Source organism: Orcinus orca, chromosome 4 (assembly GCF_937001465.1).
Source record: "Orcinus orca chromosome 4, mOrcOrc1.1, whole genome shotgun sequence".
Lineage (NCBI taxonomy): Eukaryota > Metazoa > Chordata > Mammalia > Artiodactyla > Delphinidae > Orcinus > Orcinus orca.
Genome location: NC_064562.1, coordinates 121,023,083 through 121,046,974, shown reverse-complemented (window position 1 = coordinate 121,046,974; position 23,892 = coordinate 121,023,083). Strand labels below are relative to the sequence as shown.

General features: G+C 40.0%; 1 protein-coding gene across 1 annotated transcript in view; it reads right to left on the bottom strand.

The window, feature by feature from the left end:
* ARHGEF38 (Rho guanine nucleotide exchange factor 38) overlaps nucleotides 1–23,892 on the bottom strand; it is a 158,849-nt gene that overhangs the window by 56,619 nt on the left and 78,338 nt on the right. Inside the window, exons 3-4 of the mRNA XM_004269614.3 lie at nucleotides 23,381–23,504; nucleotides 1,611–1,758 (exon numbers count right to left, since the gene is read on the bottom strand). Of these exons, the coding sequence (XP_004269662.1) occupies nucleotides 1,611–1,758; nucleotides 23,381–23,504 (272 nt within the window). The remainder of the gene's footprint in view (nucleotides 1–1,610; nucleotides 1,759–23,380; nucleotides 23,505–23,892) is intronic.

Below are 23,892 nucleotides of genomic sequence, written 5' to 3'. Positions count from 1 at the left end.
TACAGCACAGGTGCTAAATAAATGCTTGCGATTTAGTGACTTGAAATTGTTCCTTTTCCGCAGCATGAAAATGGTTAAAGAACTGCAATAACTTAATGGCCAGTAGAGGGCGATAAAGTTAATTTAAAGAAATTTGTAGGGTCCAGTTTAAACCCATCTTCAGTCCCAGTTCTAGCCTGGAAAGGCTTTTCTCCAGAGTAGTCTCATTTAGCCTCCTGATTTCACTTTAATTCAGTTGTACCACATTAGACCCCCCTTTCTTCCCCCCCCCCGCAATAGAGTATATAACGGGGAGGATCCGACTGGTTGGTGTGTGTTGATTTATACACCATAGCTCTCTCTGCTTGGTTAATTCTTAGCTTAATCAAGGCCATTTGACAATGGATAACCTTTAGAGGTGAAAAACCACAATAGAACCACTGGGTAAGATGTGGAGTAGGGAGGACATTTTGGCTTTAAGCTTCATTTGGTAGAAAACTGGAGATACAGTAAGATACTAATTCCATTTAAAAGAACTGAAATACATGTTCATATTTATGTGTATAAATAAGATCAGAAAAAAATGCAAACTATGGTTTTTAATTCATGGTTAGCAAGGAATTAATACATGGAATAGTAAGGGTTTTTATATTATTCATACTTTCTTATATTTTTTTTCAGATTTTTTTTTTTTTTTTGGCCGTGCACACAGCTTGTGGGATCTCAGTTCTCCGACCAGGGATTGAACCCGGGCCACAGGGCTGAAAGCCCGGAACCCTAACCAGTAGGCCACCAGGGAACTCCCTTTTTCAGATTTTTATAGTGAATAGATATTTCTCCCAGATTAAAAACAATTACATTAGGTAGCACTTCCCACCAACAATTTAGAGATGAGGAAGGAAGGCATGACTAACTTTCCTGAAACTAACTTTAACAGGGCCTGACTTGTCTTTGCCAATCTCTCCTCCTTCCCCACAGCGAGTTTGGGGGATGGCAAGGGCCATTCAGAGGGTCATGGGACATCCCACTAACTTTATTATTCCACGTGCTCCTGTGACCATGGTGACACAGGCTGTTTCACATATTACTTGACCTAGGTGGGAGCAGGCAAGTAACAACAGCTTTAAGAGGGGCTTTTCTTCTACATTTCATTTTTTGATATTGCATTTTTCTATCTCTACAGAGCCCCGTATCTTTCCCATGTTATTTTTAGTCATCCTTGCAGGGAAAAAAACCAAGTCAATCAGGGTTTCTGGCATGTCAGCTTTTCATGAAGAGAACACAAAGTAGAGCTCCCAGCAAGCCTCATAAAACATAGGATTTATGGGAGACCTTTCATCTACATCCAGTTAAAATGTTCCCTGCTAGGTGACTGAGAGTGCATGGAAATCATTTGAAAGGCCTTACTTTTTTTTTTTTTTTTTTTGCGGTACGCAGGCCTCTCACTGTTGTGGCCTCTCCCGTTGCGGAGCACAGGCTCCGGACGCGCAGGCTCAGCGGCCATGGCTCATGGGCCCAGCCGCTCCGCGGCATGTGGGATCTTCCCGGACCGGGGCACGAACCCGTGTCCCCTGCAACGGCAGGCGGACTCTCAACCACTGCACCCCCAGGGAAGCCCGAAAAGGCCTTACTTTAAGGACTGAATACAGAGGCTCAAATGTTGCTTCAGCTCCTCCTCCTTTTCATAGGACTCCAGTACACTGTGCGCTTCATCGTGGTGATAGCAGTAGATTTTATAAATATCTTCCAGTGGCCCTTTAATCTTCAAGAATACTTTTCCTGATAAATGCAAAACAAAGGCAAGATGACATCAAGTCAGACCAAACTTGCACTTCACATATTTATTTTGTGACAACATTGATTAGTGTTAAAAAGTTGAATGAGCCCCATTTTATACCTAGATTGTTGAGGGGGGACAACAACCTAGTGGATGATGCTGAGGGACCTTCTTTCCTCCCTTTTCTTCCTTTTTTTCTTTCCACCCTCCTCCTTCCCTTCTCCCTTTTTCATTCCTTCCCTCCTGTCTTTTATAAAACAAAGGATAATGAGCTTAATGGAGGTGGGCAAGAAAAGAAAGCTGGTTTTCTTAGATTATGCCCTTGGTTAGTGTGCAGGGTTCTGGAGTAAACAAAGATAAACAAAGAAAAACAAAGGGCATTGCTCACTACCTGGTTCTATGCGGGTAAGTCATCACCCACTGCAATTGCCCACCCTGAGAGGAATTCAGGATGAAAAACAGGATGAGGCACTCGTCGCTTTGGATAAACAGACCCTCAGATGGTTGGGTGTATATCTCAGGAAGCCTTTCAATCACCCCAGATTCTTACATCTTCCCATACAGAGAAAAGCACTAAAATCATTAACTTGGGATATCTGTTCTTTGTGACTAGCAGTAATCTTTCAGCAAGATGTATGTTTGATTGCGTGTATTTCCTAGTCCAAAATGTCATATATAAACTGGCTTCTCCTCCACCTCTTTGGAGTCGTTTCCTCAGAGCCACTGAGAGGTCGTCTCCTTATAGCCCTCAGTAAGTCCCTGAATAAAACTTAAACTCACAAATCTTACACTGTGGGTTTTTCTTTGACACCAGTTAAAGGCTATACTTTAGAATCAGTCTGTCTGGGTTCAGGTCAGGCTGTGCTACAGACTTGGACAGATTATGACTTGGACAAGTTAGTTTTTGCTCTCTGAACCTGTTTCCTCATCTATAAAATGTGGACAGTAATAGATCCAATTGCACAGCGTCATTATAATATTAAAGAGGTAGGGTATGTAAAGTTCAGATTATAGTACATACATAGTAAATGCTCAAAATGGAGCAGTTATTGTCAATTTGTTAGAGGCATGAAGAATGAAATTTTGGGTTCTAGGTAAATTATTTTTCGCTATTTATTTTACTAACATTTCCTGAGTTAGTCTGAAAGGCAAGCAGTGGATTTGAGGGAAATAAAATATTTTCTTTTATGTGATAATAGAAAGAACTGGTCATTATTCCTTTTAAAAATCAATTGCATAATACTATGAACCAGTGTTATGACCGTTCATAAAGTAACCTGGGCTAATTATGTCCAGGTATTTAAGGAATCCTTTTTGATATATGATAAAATTGGGTCTATAACTGATGACTCAAGTACATATTGGAGAATAGTTTGATTTAATCACCACTTCATCACATAAAAATGCATCCACTATCCAACCCAGAACGTGTTAAGATGGTTTGGGAGACACAGAAGAAATATGTGATAGATCTGCTCCCAAAAACATTGCCAGTTTGGGGTTGATAATGATTTGGGACTGAACTGATTGGAAGTGATAATGGACCTGCTAATCTGGGTCTATTATAGTAACAAGTCATTCTTCCTACAGATATAGAAGTGCCCTTTATATTTTCAACAAGTTTTGCATACATTAACTGCTTAACTCCTTATACATATGAGGAGATAAGAGGTTATTTATCCATATTAAATAAGGATGGACAAATCTGACTTTAAAACAAAGAAATGATTTTTCCAAAGTCCTGTCAGGAGATGGAGAGCCAGGATTAGAGGCCATATTCTCCTCATTTTTCCCTTAGATTTTAGCCCTCCCCACATCAGAGTTCTGATGGACCCTGGACACAGTGATGCAGTTGCCTGGAACACTGGACTCAGAATCAGAAATCACTGTCATTTAGGATTTGTGAAGTAACTTCGGGAATGACTTTTTTTTTTTAGGAGTTGTAATAAATTTGGAGATCTTTAAAGGTAGAAATTATATTTTAATTTGGCTTTCAATGAGTGATCTTTTTGCGGTACGTGGGCCTCTCACCGTTGTGGCCTCTCCCGCCGCGGAGCACAGGCTCCGGACGCACAGGCTCAGCGGCATGGCTCACGGGCCCATCCGCTCCGCAGCATGTGGGATCCTCCCGGACCGGGGCACGAACCCGCGCCCCCTGCCTCGGCAGTCGGACTCCCAACCTCTGCGCCACCAGGGAAGCCCCAGGAATGACTTTTAAAAGAAATTCTTTGAGCCTCAAATCTCTCATTTGTAAAATGGAAGTAATAGTTACATTTGAGCTGAATTTGAGAATTAAATGAAATGTGGACGTTAAATCTCCTGGCACTGACAAGTTCCTCTATAAATGTCACTTACTTTCTAATGCTGCTCTACTATCTCCAGAATTGTAACACTAGTACTTTTATTTTTTCTTTTCTTTTGCTGTACGTGGGCCTCTCACTGTTGTGGCCTCTCCCGTTGCGGAGCACAGGCTCCGAGTGCACAGGCTCAGCGGCCATGGCTCACGGGCACAGCCGCTCCGTGGCATGTGGGATCCTCCCGGACCAGGGAACGAACCCGCGTCCCCTGCACCGGCAGGCGGACTCCCAACCACTGCGCCACCAGGGAAGCCCCTAATTTTTCATTTTTTAAAATTTATTTTTAAAGATTTTTTTTTTATGTGGACCATTTTTAAAGTTTTTATTGAATTTGTTACAATATTGCTTCTGTTTGGCTTTTCAGCCACAAGGCATGTGGGATACTAGCTCCCCGACAAGGGATTGAACCCACAACCCCACATTGGAAGGCGAAGTCTTAACCACTGGACTGCCAGGGAAGCCCCATTAAATTTTTATTGGAGTATAGTTGATTTACAGTGTTGTGTAATTTTCAGGTGTACAGCTAAGTGAATCAGTTATATATATATATATATCCATCCATTATTTTTCAGATTCTTTTCCCATATAGGTTATTACAGAATATTGAGTATAGTTCCCTGTGTTATACAGTAGGTCCTTGTTAGTCATCTATTTTATATATAGCAGTGTGTATGTGTTAATCCCAATCTCCTAATTTATCACTTCCCCCCACATTTCCCTTTGGTAACCATAAATTTCATTTCGCCATCTGTGAGTCTGTTTCTGTTTTGTAAGTAAGTTCATTAGTATCATTTTTTATTAGATTCCACATATAAGTGATATCATATGATATTTGTCTTTCTCTGTCTGACTTACTTCATTTAGTATGATAATCTCTAGGTCTATCCATGTTGCTGCAAATGGCATTATTTCATTCTTTTTTAAGGCTGAATAATATTCCTTTGTATATATGTACCACATCTTCTTTATCCATTCATACATTGATGGACATTTGGGTTGTTTCCATGTCTTGGCTATTGTAAGTAGTGCCACAGTGAACATTGGGGTGCATGTATCTTTTCTAATTATAGTTTTCTCTGGATATATCCCCAGGAGTGGGATTGCTAGAGCATATGGTAGTTCTATATTTAGTTTTTTAAGAAATCGTCATACTGTTCTCCATAGTGGCTGCACCAATTTACATTTCCACCAGTAGTGTACGAGAGTCCCCTTTTCTCCACACCCTCTCCAGCATTTACTGTTTGTAGACTTTTTGATGATGGCCATCCTGACCAGTGTGAGGTGATACCTCACTGTAGTTTTGATTTGCATTTCTCTAATAATTAGTGAAGTTGAGCATCTTTCATGTGCTTTTTGGCCATCTGTCTTCTTTGGAGAAATGTCTACTTACATCTTCTGCCCATTTTTTGATTGGGTTGTTTGTTTTTATGATATTGAACTCCCTGAGCTGTTTGTATATTTTGGAGATTAATCCCTTGTCAGTTGCTTCATTTGCAAATATTTTCTCCCATTCTGTGGGTTGTCTTTTTTGTTTATGGTTTCCTTTGCTGTGCAAAATCTTTTCAGTTAAATTAGGTTCCATTTGTTTATTTTTGTTTTTATTTTCATTAAAACACTGGTATTGGGCTTCCCTGGTGGCGCAGTGGTTGAGAGTCCGCCTGCCAATGCAGGGGACGTGGGTTCATGCCCCGATCCGGGAGGATCCCACGTGCCGCGGAGCGGCTGGTCCCGTGAGCCATGGCCGCTGGGCCTGCGTGTCCGGAGCCTGTGCTCCACAACGGGAGAGGCCATGGCAGTGAGAGGCCCGCGTACTGCAAAAAACCCAAACAAACAAAAAAAACACTAGTATTTTTAAAGTATTACATTATTTTCTAATTTCCATCCAGCCAATAAAAGATGTTTCTTTCCTTTCATTTATGGGATTTCTCTGTGATTAAAGTTAGACTCTGTGTGTGTGTGTGTGTGTGTGTGTGTGTGTGTGTTTTGCTTGGTTGGTTTTTGTTTTAGTGCTTTTTTGGACTTGTAAGGAAACGCAGTGACTGTGAAAATTTTTGGAACTGAAGGGATAAGGGATTCTTGTTAGGTTCCTGGAATTTTACTGAATTGATCCTTCTGCCAGTGGAGGTCTTGCAGATTCACTCTTCACGACAGTTAGCAACACAAATAGTAAGAAAGAGAGTAGTTACAAGAGGAGAAAATAAAATAGGACAGTGGCTAAATTTAGGGTTGGGCGTAAGAGGAGGTGAGCCTCCCAGTCACAGAGGCAGGTAGCAAACAGGAGCGAGGGCTTTGTCTGGGCAAGGGAGTCAAGGCTCAGATGAGCTCAGCAGCATGTCAGGAAGAGAGGATCTGAATACCCCGCAGCCCAACATGGGATGAAATTGTAAATATGTGTGTTCACTACAAAGCAGCTCAGAGTAGAGACAAAGGATGAAAGAGGTCTGGACAACCTCATAAATCCACAGTAGGATCAAGTCAGATAGTCAAAACACAAAGGACAAAGGCATTTATTTTGCATACAATGAAAACATTAATTGTAAATTCCCTTATATTTTCTTTAACAGAAGTGGTCTAGTTTGAAAGAATTTATAGCTCTCTCCTGAACCACAGAGTTGAATTTTTTACTCTTTTCCAAGTAAAATTCTGTTGGGCCTCTAATAACACTGATTAAAGTTAAAAGATATTTAAGCGCTCTAATTGAAAGTCATTTATTCACCCAGAGGCCAAGTATAATACTGGGGGGCAGAATATTTGATTCCCCTCCCAGCCCTACCAATGTATGCTGCTTCATAATAGTGCAGATGAAGCGATATGTCTTGCAGCAAAAAAAAAAAAAAAAAAATTATTCTGTTTCCACGGTAACGTAACTCTCGGCTGCATTTCTTCAGTGGTGAAGGACAACTGTTCTGTCTACTGTATGTGGGTTTGAAAGAATGATTAGGATTGGAGAAGGGACTGAGCCAAGACCAGCTAAGGTAATTTCCCTTCTGGCTGCCTGTCACAAGATCACCAGAATCCTCTGAAATAAATCTAACTATCACGTGCTTCTTTTTCAAAATTCTACAACCCAAGACTTTCTGCATTGGCTTCCCCCCAGGATAACTGCCATACAAAAGGAGGGGGAAAAAAGTGCACCTTTTCAAATGCCCTCAGTTACCTCCTTTAAAAACAGCTTCCAGGGATATTGAACACATTTTATGTCCTGGCATCTAATGTAAACTGTCACTAATATAAACATATATGTGTTCCTCTTCTTGGCCCACCTCTACTTTACTTGCAGACCCTCATGTCCATCCCCAAGGTGTACCATACCAAGTGATAGGCTTCTATATTATTCTGACCCAACTACAAGATGAACTTCCCCTACAGGTAAGTAAGCCGGAGTGAAACCAACAATATCCAAGAGATCTCCCTGCAGTAGGCCTTGTTTAGGAAAATGGCATAAAAGGGAGTGAAGTAATTATAGTCTTTATTTAGTTCAGCCTTATTTGATAACTATTTAATGAGTGACTATTATGCACTGAGTACTTTGGTAAGTACTGCAGACACAAAGAACCAACACTTCCCTCAGGTGACTTATGGAGGCCAGTAAGGGAGAGAGAAGAGTAAATTCTCATTTCCCATGCTATGTGAAAAGTATGACAGTAGCTATAAAACACAGAGGGTGATCCATTCTGCTCTTGAGAGACTTTGAGCTCTTTCCATAACAGTCTGCCCTTGAAATAGGAGTTATGAGTGAGTGCAAAAGTACAGAGATGCATGGAGGGAGCAGGTTCTGCTCAAAAACTGCAAGTGGTCTCCGATGGCTGGCTGGTGCCACACCTGGGGGGAGGTTTCAGAAGAGGCTATATAGGTGAGTAGGGGCCAGATCATGAAAGACCTTGTGTATAATTAAGAAGCTGGAACTTTAGCCTGAAGGTGATGGAGAAGCGCTGATGGATTTTAGGCAGCAGATTAATATGATTAGATTGTATTTTAGAAAGTTTACTCTGGGGTTAATCATATGAACGATGGAATTTGGGGGAGGAGTTAGGGAGACTGGAAAAGAGAAACCAGTTGAAAGGCTTCTATAATAATGTAAGAAATAAATAATGAGGGCTAAAACAGAAAGTTACGGCAGTCAAGAGAGGGTACTCTAAAATCAACTGCCTGGTTTCAGATTCTAGTTTTACCGTTTGCTGTTGTGACATTTGGGAAAATTACCTGATTTCTCTTTTCCTTAATTTCTTCATCCAAAATATGGAATAATCATAATGGTAGGGTTGTTTGCAGATTAAGTGAGTTAAAATATGTAATGTAGTTATATCAGAAGGTGGCATGTGCAAATTCTCATTAGATGTTAGTTTTAACCACTAAAGCAAAAGCAGGGAGGATGGAGAAGAGAGAGAAAAAAAAATAAGGACATTGAACATGTGAAAGATGAAGAGGATAACTCCAGGTATATCTCAGGAATTCAGTTTCAGTAAACATGTGGATAGACAATGAGGACAAAATAGAGTGTTTTAGTGGGAAGACAAAGAGTTTAATTTTAGATGTACTGAGTTTGTCACCCATAGTATATTCGAGTGGAGGGCCCTTCATGAAATTGGATATATGAGTCTGGGATTCAGGAAAAAAAAAAAAGATCTGGAAGAGAGATGTAGGTATGTAAAACCTGAGTAGTAGAAACCATGAATTTGATATGGTCATGCAAGAAAGTCCATGGAGTGAGAAGAGAAGAGGGCATGAGGACCAAACGCTGGGAATACTAACACTCAGGGGAGCCTAGCAGAAAAAGAGTCTGCAGAAAAGTTTGAGAAGTTACAGCCAGAGAGAAAGGAGAAAAAACTAGGGTGGGTGTCAGCAAAGCCAAGGATAAAATAGTGAGAAATACTGCAGAGAGAGTGAACAAGTTTGTGAGTGACAGAGCCTGTTATTGTCCCCCAGTATCAGTACTCCCCCTTTTCTATAACGATGAATTTTGGGCTGCCCCAAATAAAAACTACATTTCCCAGCCTCCCTTGTAATAGTAGTGGCCATGCAATTAAAGTCCACCAATGGGATATATGGAGAAGTGTCCTATGATGATATCCAGGACATTTCTTTATGACGTAGCTAGCTCATCCTTTACCCCTTCTTCTCCATACTTTCCTTTGTTCTGCTACCTGGAACTTGAATACTACCTTGTCCATGAAGGTAAGGCTGAGTGGAGCTGTGAGCCAGAAGAAGCTTATATCCCAGAGAACTTTGTGGAGCAGAGTTGCCATTCAGGCCTAAAATACATGCCTTTATTTACTTTTTTATTTTTTAAATGCCAAATCTATTTATTGAAAACCACAACAATAGAACAGAATAATTTCTAACTAAAGGAAAGGGAAAAAAGCAAAGATGCTTGTTCTTAAGTATTAAATCTTATCTTCATGAGTTATTTATGTTGGTTTGCTTGTTTTTTAAAAATTTTATTGAAGTATAGTTGATTTACAATTTGTTTAATTTCTGTTGTACAGAAAAGTGACTCAGTTATACATATATATTCTTTTTCATATTTTTTTCATTATGATTTATCACAGGATATTGAATATAGTTCCCTGTGCTATACAGTAGGACTTTGTTTTTTACCCATCCTGTATATAATAGTTTGCATTTGTTAATCCCAAAGCCTTTTACATAATAGAGAAATAAATATCTATATTATTTAAGGTAGTAAAGTTTTGTTTTGTTTCCTGTTTATCCCAGCTGAACTTTATTCTAATCAATAGTTTTTCTTTTCTCCTGTAAAAAAAAAAATATGTATATATATATTTTTGAGAGATACCAGTTGAAGGCCCTCCTCTTTACCATAAAATTTTATTCAAAAATTCTATGAAAATATTAAATGAACTGTTGCATATGAAGAGTATTACGAACTGAATGTTTGTTTCCCCCATAAAATTCATATGTTGAAGCTTTAACCCCAAATGTGATGGTATTTGGAGGTGGAGACTTTGGGAGGTAATTAGGTATATATGGGGTCATGGGAGGGGGACCCTATGATGGGATTAGTGCCGTTTTAAGAAGAGGGAGCTTTCTGTATCTGCCATATGAGGATACAGTGAGAAAGCAACTAGCAAGAGAGCTCTCATCAGGAAACACATCTGCTGCCATCTTGATCTTGGACTTCCAGACTCCAGAACTGTAAGAAATAAATGTCTGTTGTCTATAAGCTACTCAGTCTTTGGTAATTTTTAATGGCAGTCCAAACTGACTAAGACAAAGGGTTTAAAGTAAGAAGTTACTTGTTTTAGCAAGAAAAAATATGTAATAAATTCAACTCTAAAAACCAGCTACAATGATGGTAAAAGAGAATTTTAGTTAAAATCTTAAGCAGTCAAAAGGTACAAACTTCCAGTTATAAATAAGCACTAGGGATGTAATGTACAACATGATAAATATGATTAACACTGTTGTATGTTATATATAAAAGTTGTTAAAGAAAGTCCTGTCAGGAATAAAGACGCAGACATAGAGAACGGACTTGAGGACACGAGGAAGGGGGAAGGGTAAGCTGGGATGAAGTGAGAGAGTGGCATGGACATATATACACTACCAAATGTAAAACAGATAGCTAGTGGGAAGCAGCCACATAGCACAGGGAGATCAACTCTGTGCTTTGTGACCACCTAGAGGTGTTGGATAGGGAGGGTGGGCGGGAGACGCAAGAGGGAGGAAATATGGGGATATATGTATATGTATAGCTGATTCACTTTGTTATACAGCAGAAACTAACACACCATTGTAAAGTAATTATATGCCAATAAAGATGTTAAAAAAAAGTCCTGAGTTCTCATCACAAGGAAAAATATTTCTTTAATTTTATATTTATATAAGATGATGGATGTTCTCTAAACCTATTGTGATACTTCACGATGTATATAAATCAAATCAGTATGCAGTACACCTTAAACTTATACTGTGCTATATGCCAATTATGTCTCAATAAAACTGGAAGAAAATATTCTCAAGCATCAATTATGATCTAAGATCTATCCCAAAGAAACTTCTGTAGTTCTAAGTAAAACTTGCTTGTCAAGACAGAGCATTCAGAACACAGAGAAGGGGGTGGGATGACTCTGAGGACAGAGGGTAGGTATGACCCACTCCCGGGAAAGAGGGTCTGAGATCTGGGCAGTGAGCCTCTGGCTGTCACCTCCCTAAGTGAGGGAATATGCCATCCCCAAGTGAAAGAGCTTTCCTGGCAGCTTTCACCCAGACTGACTAGGAGAGCTCCCCATGGTCTGCCTCTCCTCCTTGGATGGGAGCCCAGCCTTCTTGGATGGGACTAAACAAGGCAGCAGCTCAGCCAGCCAAAATGCCAGATCATGTACATGTTTTCTTCCTTTCATTCTTAGCCTCCTTCTGTTCTCCAGGGGAGGGCAGAATGAGGAGGGATGTGAGAAGAAAGAGGTTGGAAGAGTAAATGCTGCTTACAGAAGCCACTATCCTTTGCCTTTGGTCTCATTTAGTTCCTCCCTCACTTGGGGATAACACTGGCTACTAAGGGGTACTCAAGGGACCCTGGTTAGGGTTATGAAATTCAAACCGAACCCAGGTGCCAAGTGGAACATGCTGCCATGGGATTAAAACAAGCATGTCTCCTGAGTATCAATTTTATGAAGATATTTGAAGAAAAATTATTTTCATGTGAAAAAATAGAATGGAAAATTTATGTGAATTCTTAAGACAAAACAAGACTCCAAATTATTTCATGCCTGTGGCTGGGGCTTTGGGTCACAACTCCACGTTCCCTGAGGCTCATGATATTTCTCTTTTGGCTTCAGGAATCTTTCGGTAAAAAATTTTCAGACGTACTGCAGTAAGATAAATTCAGAAAAATGTGTTCATTGGATTTGACATTTCTGAGGTCTCTGATGACATGCTAACAGCAATTTCAGAGAAGTGGTTTTAGGAGGGAATGGTATGAGACCAATAAGGGTAGCTCGACCATAAAAAAAAAAGAGAGAGAGAGAAAGGAAGGGAGCCAAAGTGAACTGTGGGGTCCTGTCCCATGACCACTGCTGTGTCTAGTGCCAAGGAGGAAAAAGTCATAATTGTGGTGGGGTCTCTCAAAGGAGAGGCCATTCCATCACTGAGGCACTACCCACCCAGCACATTGGGAGTAGCGGGTGGCCTGGCAGCTGGGCAGGACAAACTGGGGAGCATTAGTGAGTGGTAGAGATGGACAGTGTATAATACGTAATAAGACCTGTATTAGGAAGAGCTGGGGTCCCCTTCTGTGTCCAGAATTAGTGATGCTATTTGGAGAAAATCAGGCTCTTACCTTTTTCATCTGAACAATGAGGTGGTTGGATTGGTTGCTCTTTAAACACTAGTCCGGTGCTAACATTCAAGAGTAAAGCTGTTTATCTTGATGGTAACTCGTGGTCTCTTCAGGAACGTTTTTGAGTTCCTGGATACTTTAACTTCAGGTGGGAATCTTTATAACAACCAGCACATTAAGAAAGCATTCAGGGCTTCCCTGGTGGCGCAGTGGCTGGGAACCCGCCTGCCAATGCAGGAGACACGGGTTCGAGCCCTGGTCCGGGAAGATCCCACATGCCGTGGAGCGGCTAGGTCCGTGCGCCACAACTACTGAGCCTGCGCTCTGGAGCCCGCGAGCCGCAACTACTGAAGCCCACGCTCCGTAACAAGAGAAGCCACCACAATGAGAAGCCCGCTCACCACAAAGAAGAGTGGCCCCTGCTCGCCGCAACTAGAGAAAGCCCGCGCACAGCAACCGACCCAATGCAACCAAAAATAAATAATAAATTAATAATTAAAAAAAGAGAAAGCATTGGTTCTCTGAGAGTTGAAAGTTAAAAGGTTTCCGCTGGCTAGATTGGAAAAAGGTACAATAACTTTTCACTTCCCAAGATTTACAATGCCGAGGACCCCGTTCTTAGACCAACTCATGACACCCCATTTATCCACCTTAGTAAGAACGTCTCTTAAGAATGCTTGCCTCTACCAGTTGCTCTACACTACCTACCAGCCTCTGGAAATGGCACGGGAAAAACCACAGGCAGACCCGGTAACAACAAGAACAACGACAATTTCTGCGATCCCTCGGCATGCCAGCCAGTGTCCTGGATACATATCACTGTCTCTGTCATTCATTTCATTCATGCAGGAAGTAATTATTGAGGACACTATTCTAGATGCTGGTGATACAACAGTAACAAAACAGACAAGAATACCTCCCTGCCATTGGAGCTTGTGTCTTAGAGGTGTACACCCTCTGTCTCACCCTTCTGTCATGGAGGGCTGACCATTCCCACTGGAAAAATGAACAAATGAATCTGCCTTCTGTTGCCAGTTGCTTATCCATTCTTCCATCTTCCAAACTAATACAATTTGGACCAGCAATGCACCCAGTTAAAACTACTGACCTTTCCCCCAGTCTCTGGCGGTTAGAGGTGGTCGAATGTGTGTGTGTGTGTGTGTGTGTGTGTGTGTGAGAGAGAGAGAGAGAGAGAGAGAGAGAGAGAGAGCGAGAGCGAGAAATGGAATAATGTGTGTGTAAAATGAAATCATGAGATATAGGTAGAAGTCACTGGGAAAGATTTCTATTCCCCCCAAATGAAAAAAGCCTCAGGAGGAGGTGGTTTTGCTCTCACTACCAGCAGGAAGCACGCTTGGCAGTGGACTAACTGTCTTGAGGCCATGAAGCCAAACACCACAAGTGAAGTACTAGGAAGGAAGAAGCTGGAAGAAACCAGTAAGCAGCTGTCTCAGTCCTGGACTATTGAGTGATGGATTTCTTGTTATGTGAGAGAAAAAGTCCTCTTTTGGTTAAGTCCTTTTGGTGAAGTTCCTATTCCAGGCAGGCAAGGGCAATCCTCACGGATCCAAGTGACCTGCCCCAGCCACGGAGGTAGCGGTGGCAGAGCCAGCGTTAGGGCGCAGATCGGTCTCCCTCCAAAGGCCGAGCTCTTGCTGGGCTCTTGTGCACCCTGAAGTTCTGCATTCCTGCTAACGACTTCTCCTTCTGGCTTCCTAGCAATTGGGAAAAATGTTCAGGGAGTCGCAGGACTCTTACACTCACAAGGTTTCTTTCTTTCTTTTTATTTCTGGTCTTTACGTGTATTCTGGGCAGTGTCTGACTTTTCCCAGCTCCATTCAAATCTGACTGCACAGCTCAGCCACTGACCCCGAGGAGCCAGCTCCACATCCTAGAACTTCACTTCCTCCTCAGAGAACAGCACTATAGAACTTGTTACTAAGCCGCCCTGGTTTTCTTTTTATCACAAGAAATCAGTCCTAGGAGTGCTGGGACCCAGCTTGACCTCTCTCAGGAGACTGGAGGTCCAACCTTCAAATTGTATCCTGGTGACTTCCTTCTGCTGAATTTTCCTTTCCTGTGTGGATTTGTGTATACTTGACCTTGAATCCCTCACCTTTCTTTCTATCATGTTTTCTAAAGCTGACAGCTTTCCTGTTACTGCCAATATTTGGAAAATGCCCTGACCTTTCACTGCTGTGTCTGAGTCTCCCCGCTGCTGGCCTCATCCATCCCAGCGAGCAGGTGTGAAGCTTCCACCCTGCCCTCGCTGGTCAGGATGAAGGAGGCCAAGCCAATCGGTGTCCTGTGTAAAACACACACGCGCGCACACACACACACACACACACACACACGTGTACAATATAACAATACTAGAACAGTGATTCAGGTGAGCTACTTTGTGGCATCTCCCACATGGCATAATTGTCAGTGACTAATCTCTTTTCACAATCTCTTTTCACAAAATCACCACTAAAGGCACAGATCCCTGCCTCAGGGACATACAAGAGACACTGCTTTAGGAGAACAAAGGACTGCCACAGAACAACAGTGCATCACCCACTCCACCTTCAAGGAACAGAAAGCTCTAAATTGTCTTTGTCTCCAAGGATAAACTCACCCTGAGGAAAAAGCATGTGAGAAACTAATTTCTGTACCTTAAGCTTCTTCCTGTTCTGGTTCTCGTCACGGTGTGTGTGAGGTAAGCAGGTAAAGTAGACTTAAACATATTCATAACTCAGTCTTTTTAATATACTTTGAAACATTGTAACATTGTTGCAAATGCCTAGAGGAGGACACAAGCCCCATTTTAGTTCTCTATCACTATGTAACAAATCACCCTAAAATTTAGTGCGTTATAACAACAACCATTTTGATATTCTCTCATGATTCGGTGGGTTGGCTGGTATCACCTCAGTGGTTCTGCTGTGCTTGATGTTTGCTGGGGCTGCAGTCATTCAGGGCTTAACTGGCTGAACGGTCTGAGATGGCTCATTCCCTAGTCTGGTACCTTGGAAGGGACAGCTAGAAGGCTGGCTCAGCTCGTAGGCTGGGACAGAGGGACCACTTTCTCACTAGGTGGTCTCAGGTCTAATCTCTTTCCATGTGATATTCCAGCAGAGTAGCTGGATTTCTTAAATGGCAGCCTCCCCAGATCAAAAAAAGTAAAAATGTCCGGCTTTCTTAAGGCTTAGGCCCAGTCACTGGCACAGTGTTTCTTCCACTATGTTGTATTATTTGGTGAGTGTCAGGGCCAGTCCAGAGTCATTATGGGACTAGACTACGTGGCAGCATGAATGCCAGGAGGCAGGGTCCATTGAGGGCCGTCTACTGCAATTGCTGTTCACTTTGTCAAATGTGGAGAAGATACTTGATATCTCAAATCACCCTCCATAAGAGAAAACATGTCACCATATTAGATAGATGAATCATCAAGATGCACACACATCGGGAACACCTAGAAACCACACACGTCCGTGAACCTGATTTGTTTGAAAAACATGATCAGGACCTCTAAAAAAATTCACATGTTATTCAATTATTACATACATAAGAAATCCAAGTTTGATAATGGATGGGTACATTTAATATTATCAGGATAATAAGTTAGTAATACCATGTGTTGGATACTAGGGATGGGCACTGGCTATCATCATTTATACATGATTTTATTTAATCTTCATAAATGCTCTGTGGGGTACGTATTATTGCCTCAGATTTCAAGATGAGGAACTGAAGTTCAGTGAGGCTTTGTAACTTGCCTAAGATCACACGTTTAACAACCGATGAGCCAGGATGTACACTAAATCAACCTGAGACTGAAGCCTGTGTGCTCTTGAACTCTACAGTGTCATCTTACTTGTTTTGTTCTTTCTCACTATTCTATTGTTACAAAATGATCTTCAGTTTAAGTGGAAACAAGAGCCACTTCTCACACTCCCATCTCTAAAGACTTAAAACCCATTTCCTATCTAGGCAGCCTGCCTAAATCAAGATTTTAAAATCCAGTTTCTATCTTGGCATGATAGTCTAGACAATTCCCCAGAGCTCTCAGACATATGCCTCTGTGCTTAAACTTGAGCCTCGACCAAACCCCAAGGTTTTTATTGAGTAAAATTCTCCTCCTGGCTGATCTAGGTATCAGGAAAGTTTCCCCATTGGCACTAGAACTGTGGATCACAAACTCATTCGTGCCATCTAAGGACGAAAAAATGGAACACCTGTGCTTTTCATTTTGTGGCAACATGATTTTGGCAATCTTACCCCAAATCAGTTTACCTTATGAAATGTAAGATGAATGATTTAGTGATGGAAAATTGCCAGTGAACTCCATTGATACGGCTACCCTGTAGGGGTCATGGACATACCCCCTTGTCACTATGCTCCAGCCACATTGAATTACTTTCCTTTATAAGAGCTTCCCACACTCTCCTGTCTTGAGGCCTCTGTGCCATTTGTCATTTGGGAAGTCTTTTGCTCAAATCTCCACCTTTTAAAATCTTTCAAGTCCAAGTTCAAAAGTCACCTTCCAAATCAATTTTTCTTCATCATCTGTGTTGAAGTAATTAATCTCTTCTCTGTGAATCCGTATTAGTTAGCTATTGCTACAGAAAAAAAAAAACAAAACATCCCCCCTCCAAAAAAACCTTAAAGGCTTAAAACAACACTGTTTATTTGCTCACGATTCTCCAGGTTGATAATTTGAGTAGAGCACAGCTGGGATGCCTTGTCTCCATGTGGTGTTAAAGGGGTTTTATTGATACGTTTGTAGTCTGTAGCATGAGGCCAGCTGGCTGAGGAGGGCCTTACTCGCGTGTCCAAGGCCTTGACTGTGTTGTTTGGGATGACTGGGTAGTTTGAGCTTTCTCTCTCCCTGAGCAGAGAGTGTCTGTCACAAGGCTGTTGTAGAACAACATTTTGCCACATTTTATTGGTCAAAGCAAGTCATGAGGCTAGGCCAGATATAAAGGAAAGGGAAATTAAAATATGCCTCCAACTTTTTCAAATATGGCCTTACTGGCTTAATTTTTTCCATAAATTTTCTACAGTCTTCCTCAATATTGCAGTTTATAATTAGAAACTTGAAATTGTGAGCACCTTCAATTGCGTTTTCTCTGCAAGCCGTAATAATTTAAATGTTTTAGATTAATTTTTGCTTATAAGAAAGTTGCAAAAATAGCACCAATAGTTTCCAAATATCTTCACTCGTCTTCCCCAGTGTTAACATCTTACATCACCATAGGACAATTGTCAGCAAAAGGAAATGAACTTGCTGTAATACTACTAACTAAACTGAACACCTTGCTTGCATTTTGACACTAATGTTCTTTTACTGTTCTAGAATCTACTCAGGCTCCCACTTGCATTTATTTGTTACTCCTCCTTAGTCTTCTGCAGTCGTTAAGAGTTCCTCAGTCTTGCCTTGTCTTTAATGACCTTGGCATTTTACAACAGTGTTGGTCAGTTATTTTGTTGAGTGTCCCTCACTTGAGTTTGCTGCTGTCTAAGGTTTTCTCATGACTGGACACAAGAGCACATATTTTGGACAAAAGTACCACAGGTAAGATGTGTCCCCCTCAGTGCATTGTATCACAAGGTTCATGATGTTAATGTGTGTTATTTCCTGATACTACTGATCTTCATCACTCACTTGGTTAAGGTAGTCTTTGCCTGGTTTCTCACTGAAAAGTTACCATCTTTCCCTTTGAGGTTAAAACTTACTTAGGAGACACTTTGAAACTATGAAAATAAATTTCTCATCAAACTTTCATCCACTAAATCTAGCATCAATCAGTGGATTCTTCTGTAACAATTATGACTATATTGTTTACCTAATGGTAATTTTCTATTTTCTTCTATATTTATTCATTGAAATTTACTGTAAGGAAGAGCTTTCCTTTCTCCTCATTTATTTATATCTGTATGGACTCTATCTTATTCTATGGGCTAAAATCCAATACTAGCATTATTTATTTGGCTGCTCAAATATATAAACCATAATACTTTTAATTGTGAAAATACTCTCCTCCTAGGACAGAGACACCTAATAAGCTCAGAGAAAATTCTACCAAATGGAAGATATTAAAATTCTGATTATATATCTCTCTATATTAAAATGTATAAATATTTGAGCTTAAATATTTGCAAAGCTATTGTCTTCTTGCCTCCATTTTGATTTTTCCTTTCTTTCTTTTTACAAAATAAAGCTCATAAAATAAGTTGTTTCTATTTATGATTTTTGAATATTTTTCCAAATATTGTAAAATCTGGTACAGGATATAACTTTATCCTATTAAACAGGAGCTCTGTCTAAAGCGTCCTTACATAAGTCAAGTCTTCCAAAATACAATTTAAAAATTTCAAAATTAAATCTTTTACACAATATGAACTCTCATTGTTTAATTATTTTTTAGCAGATTCCTTGTTTTCATAGGGATAAATTTCAGTGTCTTCCCATCTGCAGTTTTGTTTTCAATAATTGCAATTATAAAGACTAAAAAGCTAAAGTTACTTTTCTGTCTGTTTGTTGAATATCTTAACTAAAGACTTCTAGCTGATTTTGAGCAAAATGCAATTTCTAAAAGCTGATTAGTGACCAACACCAAAAAAAGTGTGCATATCCTCTAAATATGATAACAGTTCACTCTAAGTTTTGTATATGTAAAACTGTGGATTTTGACTACATTTGAATTAATAGAATATCACGGTGTTATTACATATGTACCACAGTCAATCCCAAGCACATTTCTGCTCCATAGATTTATCACTTTAGTAAAAGCATTCTTTTACTGTGATGCTCCACGAAAATATGTATTCATATTATAATTTGCATTCATAAATTTAATTTTTAAAGTTATAGTAGCATTTACAATACAGTCAGAAAATTCACCTTTGACACAATAAACTTCCAAAAGCTTTTCTTTGATTCTGTGAATTGGATTAAACATTTTGACTCAGAATTGGAATTAATTGATTTTCTGTTTAATTCATCTGCTCACACTATTATAAAACTGTCATAATTTAACTGTTTGCAAAATCTTCTGCTAATGGTGTCAACTCATTAATAGCCATAGCTCACAGGCCCAAGGAAACTTGGAATTAAAAATGAGAGAAATTAACTTAGGTTAACTGTCATTTGACACAAGTGAAGCCATGCTGCATGGAATGATATGTACTTGGGCTTAAAGATATAGGTCAGATTTCAACAAGTAGGTTCATGTTGGGAAGAAGGTTCCAAGTGGAAGTAGCAGCATGAACAAAAGCATGGACAGCAAATGCCAAATGCCAAGTACAATCGGTCCTCCATATCCACAGGTTTCCAATCCATGGATTCAACCAACCTCAGATAGAAAATATTCAGGAAAAAAAAATCCAGAAAGTTCCAAAAGGCAAAACTTGAATTTTCAGACACCAGCAACTATTTATATAGCGTTTACATTGTGTTAGGTATTATAAGTAATCTATAGATGATTTAAAGTATACGGGAGGTTTGCATAGATTATATGCAAATACCTCACCATTTTATATAAGGGACTTGAGTATCCGAGGATTTTGGTACCCAAGAAGGTCCTAGAACCAATCCCTGTAGATACAGAGGGACTACTGTATGTTTTAAAATAATGAGCATGGTTTTTTAAGAATAATGACTAACTTTTGATGTAGATGTTGCTACTTCTTCCGCAGATTTCTGTCTTCTGATTGTCTTATGGGTCAATGACAGCATTAATGACCCCCTTGTGAATGGTATTTTGTGTGTTATATGTTGACCATCAACTTTCTTGAGAAATAAAAAATCAATACTTAATTTTTATTAAATGTGCATACATTAAACCCTTACTTTTGAAAGGGTTTATTGCAAAATAAGATAAGCATAACCAGACAATAAAAAGGTGATAGAGTTATATCATACAATAAATAACCAAACTGCTGTAGCAACAGCATCCACATACTCTGTAGCAGGACAGTTCAGCCTCCACTTCCCACATGTATTTCACTTGCACTTAATCTTTAATTCCCTACATGTCCCACTAAACCCATTGACTGTCACCCTTGTGGCTTCCTGCCTCCCACTGGTCATGGCATGGGCCACCCAGCATGGGTCATAACATAACTAGCTGCTGTACTGTGGACAGCAGGATTTGTAGCATCAAATACATCTCCCACCACCATCAAAACAGGAAGCAGCTAGCTGTTGCTACCTGCTCAAGCCCAAAGTCATCATTTTATCAGCCAGTACCCTGTATGCCATACTTCTAAGGAAGATGTAAGTACTGTTGAGACTAGAAAGGTTGGGAAAGGAGAGATGGGCTCTCTTTCAGAGGTTACCATGTGAGAACTCTGGCAAATGTACCTGCCTCTTACTCTCTGCTAAGAGAGGCCATGTCAGAAATTGAAGTACGATATAGAGGTCTTACCAAATCTCTTGTGATGCAACTATTAATAATGATCCTTCTCTAAAAAGGAGAAAATCCAGGACAAATGCTAAACTGGACTGAATGCGTGAATAGGCTAAAACCAGAATGTTCTAGGCAAATCAGGATACGTGACTCCTTAAACCTGGAATTGCTTTTGACTCCAGCAAATACAACCAACCCCTACATTTTGTTTGTGCTTTTTTCTACGTTTCTCTTGAGTCTGACCCCATTTTTTATTCTCATTTTATCCACCTCAGCCTAGATGCTTGTTATCACATGGCTAAATTATCTATAATAACATATTTACTCATTTTCTCCTTCCACTCATTCTCTTCATACCTTCCATAGTTTCCTTTCTCCAAAAACTTTTGTGTCTCATTACCTCCTTGCTGAAAAATTTTTTAATGGCTTCTCATTACCTGCAGAGTAATTTCCAAACTTGGATTCCAGGTATGGTCTGTCCCTATTCTATACTTACAGATTCATTTCTCACTCCTCCCTTACATGAGTCCTTCACTCCAGCTTGACTTGGTCACTCACCATTTCCTAAACGCTTGGCACTTCCTGTCCATGGTTTTGTTCATGCTGTTACTTCTACTTAGTCTTCCCAATCTGAACCTCACTTGCTGAAATCTGACCTACACTTTAAGCCCAAGTAACACCTTTAAGAATTCTTCTCTGATTCCCCATCTAGAAGTAGTCTCTTTATCCCCTGAAGTTCTGCAGTAGTGTAGAAAATACTCTGATGATGTATTAAACAAGTGTCTTCAATTCAAGAGGCTATTTGCAAACTTTTGGAGGAAACGTGATCTCTTTCATCTTTTAATCCCTAGTAATGTCACACAACACCTTAATTATTGCACACGCTGCTGCTTGATAACTATTCACTGAGTGAATAAATAAATGAATGGCCAATGAATCCACACTAGAGTGATAATGAAGAGTCCTTCCTTTAGAAATTATTTTTGCAATGTTTTGGAAACTATATAAGCCAGCTTGGGCTATCATAACAAAATAACATAGATTGAGTGGCTTAAGTAACAGACATTTACTTATCACAGTTCTGGAGACTGGGAAGTCCAAGATCAAGGTGCCAGCAGATTCAGTTCCTGGTGAGGACCTCCTTCCGGGCTTGCAGACAGCTGCCTTCCTGAGTCCTTACATGGTGGAGAGGGAACCTCTGGTATCTCTTTCTCTCTTTATAAGGACACTAATTCCATCATGGATCAACCCCCTCATGACTTCATCTAAATAAAAAGTACCGCCCTAAGGTCTCACCTCCTAATACCATCATGTCAGGTGTTAGAGCTTTAACATATGAATTTGAGGGGAACACAGACATTTAGTACATAATCATAAGAAATGACTGAACTTAAACCTGTCAGTGGGAGAATCTTTTTGAGTGGGCTGGCCTTTGGGCATGTAAAATACTACAAATAGCCAGGTTGTTCATCTTTGTATAAGATCAGCTTTGCTTATTAAACTTTGGGTCTTCCTTAAATATGAAACAAAATCAATTTCATGCCATTTTTATACTCTGATTCCCATTAACAAACAAATACGTAATGAGGATGAATAAAGTATAAGGTGTAAATGTGTGTTTGTGTCTCTGTGCGTCTCAAAGAAAGGATCCACATCAAACCGATAACAGTGGTTACTTAAGGGGATGTTAGTCACATTGGAGGGGTGAATTAGATGCTGTGTACTCCAGAACTGTTTTAATACTTTGTAATGAGCATATATTGAGTATTATGTGTGAAATAGAAAAATGATGGCAACACATTTTAAAGAATTCTTAGCCTCCATGGCACTGTGTCTGTGATATCTTTGTTGCAGCAGCTGCCTTCAAGTTCAGAACACAGTATTCCTTTTGAAGCTCCCAAGAATCATCGCACATACCCAGCTCTTCACTGGGTGAATAAGTAAATGAATGGCCAATGAATGGAGAAAATGGAGAGAACAAAAGTTTGACCCAACACTTTTCCAGTAATTTCTTTATATTTTTTCCAAAATCTTATCAGAGTGAGACAATAATCTATGACTGTCTAGAAACATATTTGGAAAGCAAATAATACAGAGAAAAAAGGAAAAGCATGGAAAAAGTAGTTGTTAAGTGTTTGAACGATCGTATAAACTTTCCATGCAAAAAAAATTACAATCCAAAAATCAATGGATTCCTAATCATAAGATGAATAAGAGACATTGTGACTAAAATCAGTAAAGCTATTAAAGTATTTAAATGTTTAATTCTTTAAGAATCAAATGTTAGCCATAAAAGCAAATGAGAGAACATCTGGAAGGCCAAGAGCTTGAAAGATTGAAAATTAAAAAGCAAATGGTGTGCTTAGTGCTACTGAGGGACTTCAGCAAATGGATATAAACTCATCTGAAAATAAATACAGAGTTTGTATAATTACAATGAGCCTGAAGATGGGTTTAGCATTTATATATCTCCTGGGAACCTTGGTGAGTCAGAAACATAAAACCAAAGCAACGGGAGGCCATTAAAATATTATTTCCTGTCGTATTGGAGAACTCAAGAAGAGAATAAACATACCGATTACTTGCATGGCCGGTTCCACGTCTGTCGTGGCCTCTTCCAACAATGACAGCAGCTTGGCTGATATCTGATGCACCGATTCAATGTTGCTAAACAAGCTATCCACGTCCAGCTGATCAATCTGAAGAAACACAAACACTGAGCACCAGCTGATGGAGAGAGATGCACAGTATTTAGGATGTTTTCTCCTGCTAGACCGTAAGCGTTTTATATGCCAGCCCATGCTGTTTCCATCAACCGTTTCTGTAAACATCCTTATTTGGGATTTCCAGAGGAAATGTGCAGTTTTTCATGCAAGAAGTTGGATGGTGCATTTGTTGTTACCTCCCTCTTTTTCTTTATTTTGACTAAGTTTTAATGAGTTGAGTGTACATCTACATATTCCTGTAAGAACCACAGTGTGAAGAAGATTTGGGCTCCCTAATCGGTATTTTATTAACTGCCCTCTATGAGGGTATGTACTAGTGCATATGCATTTAGAACGCCTTACTGCTTATACAGCAGAAGTC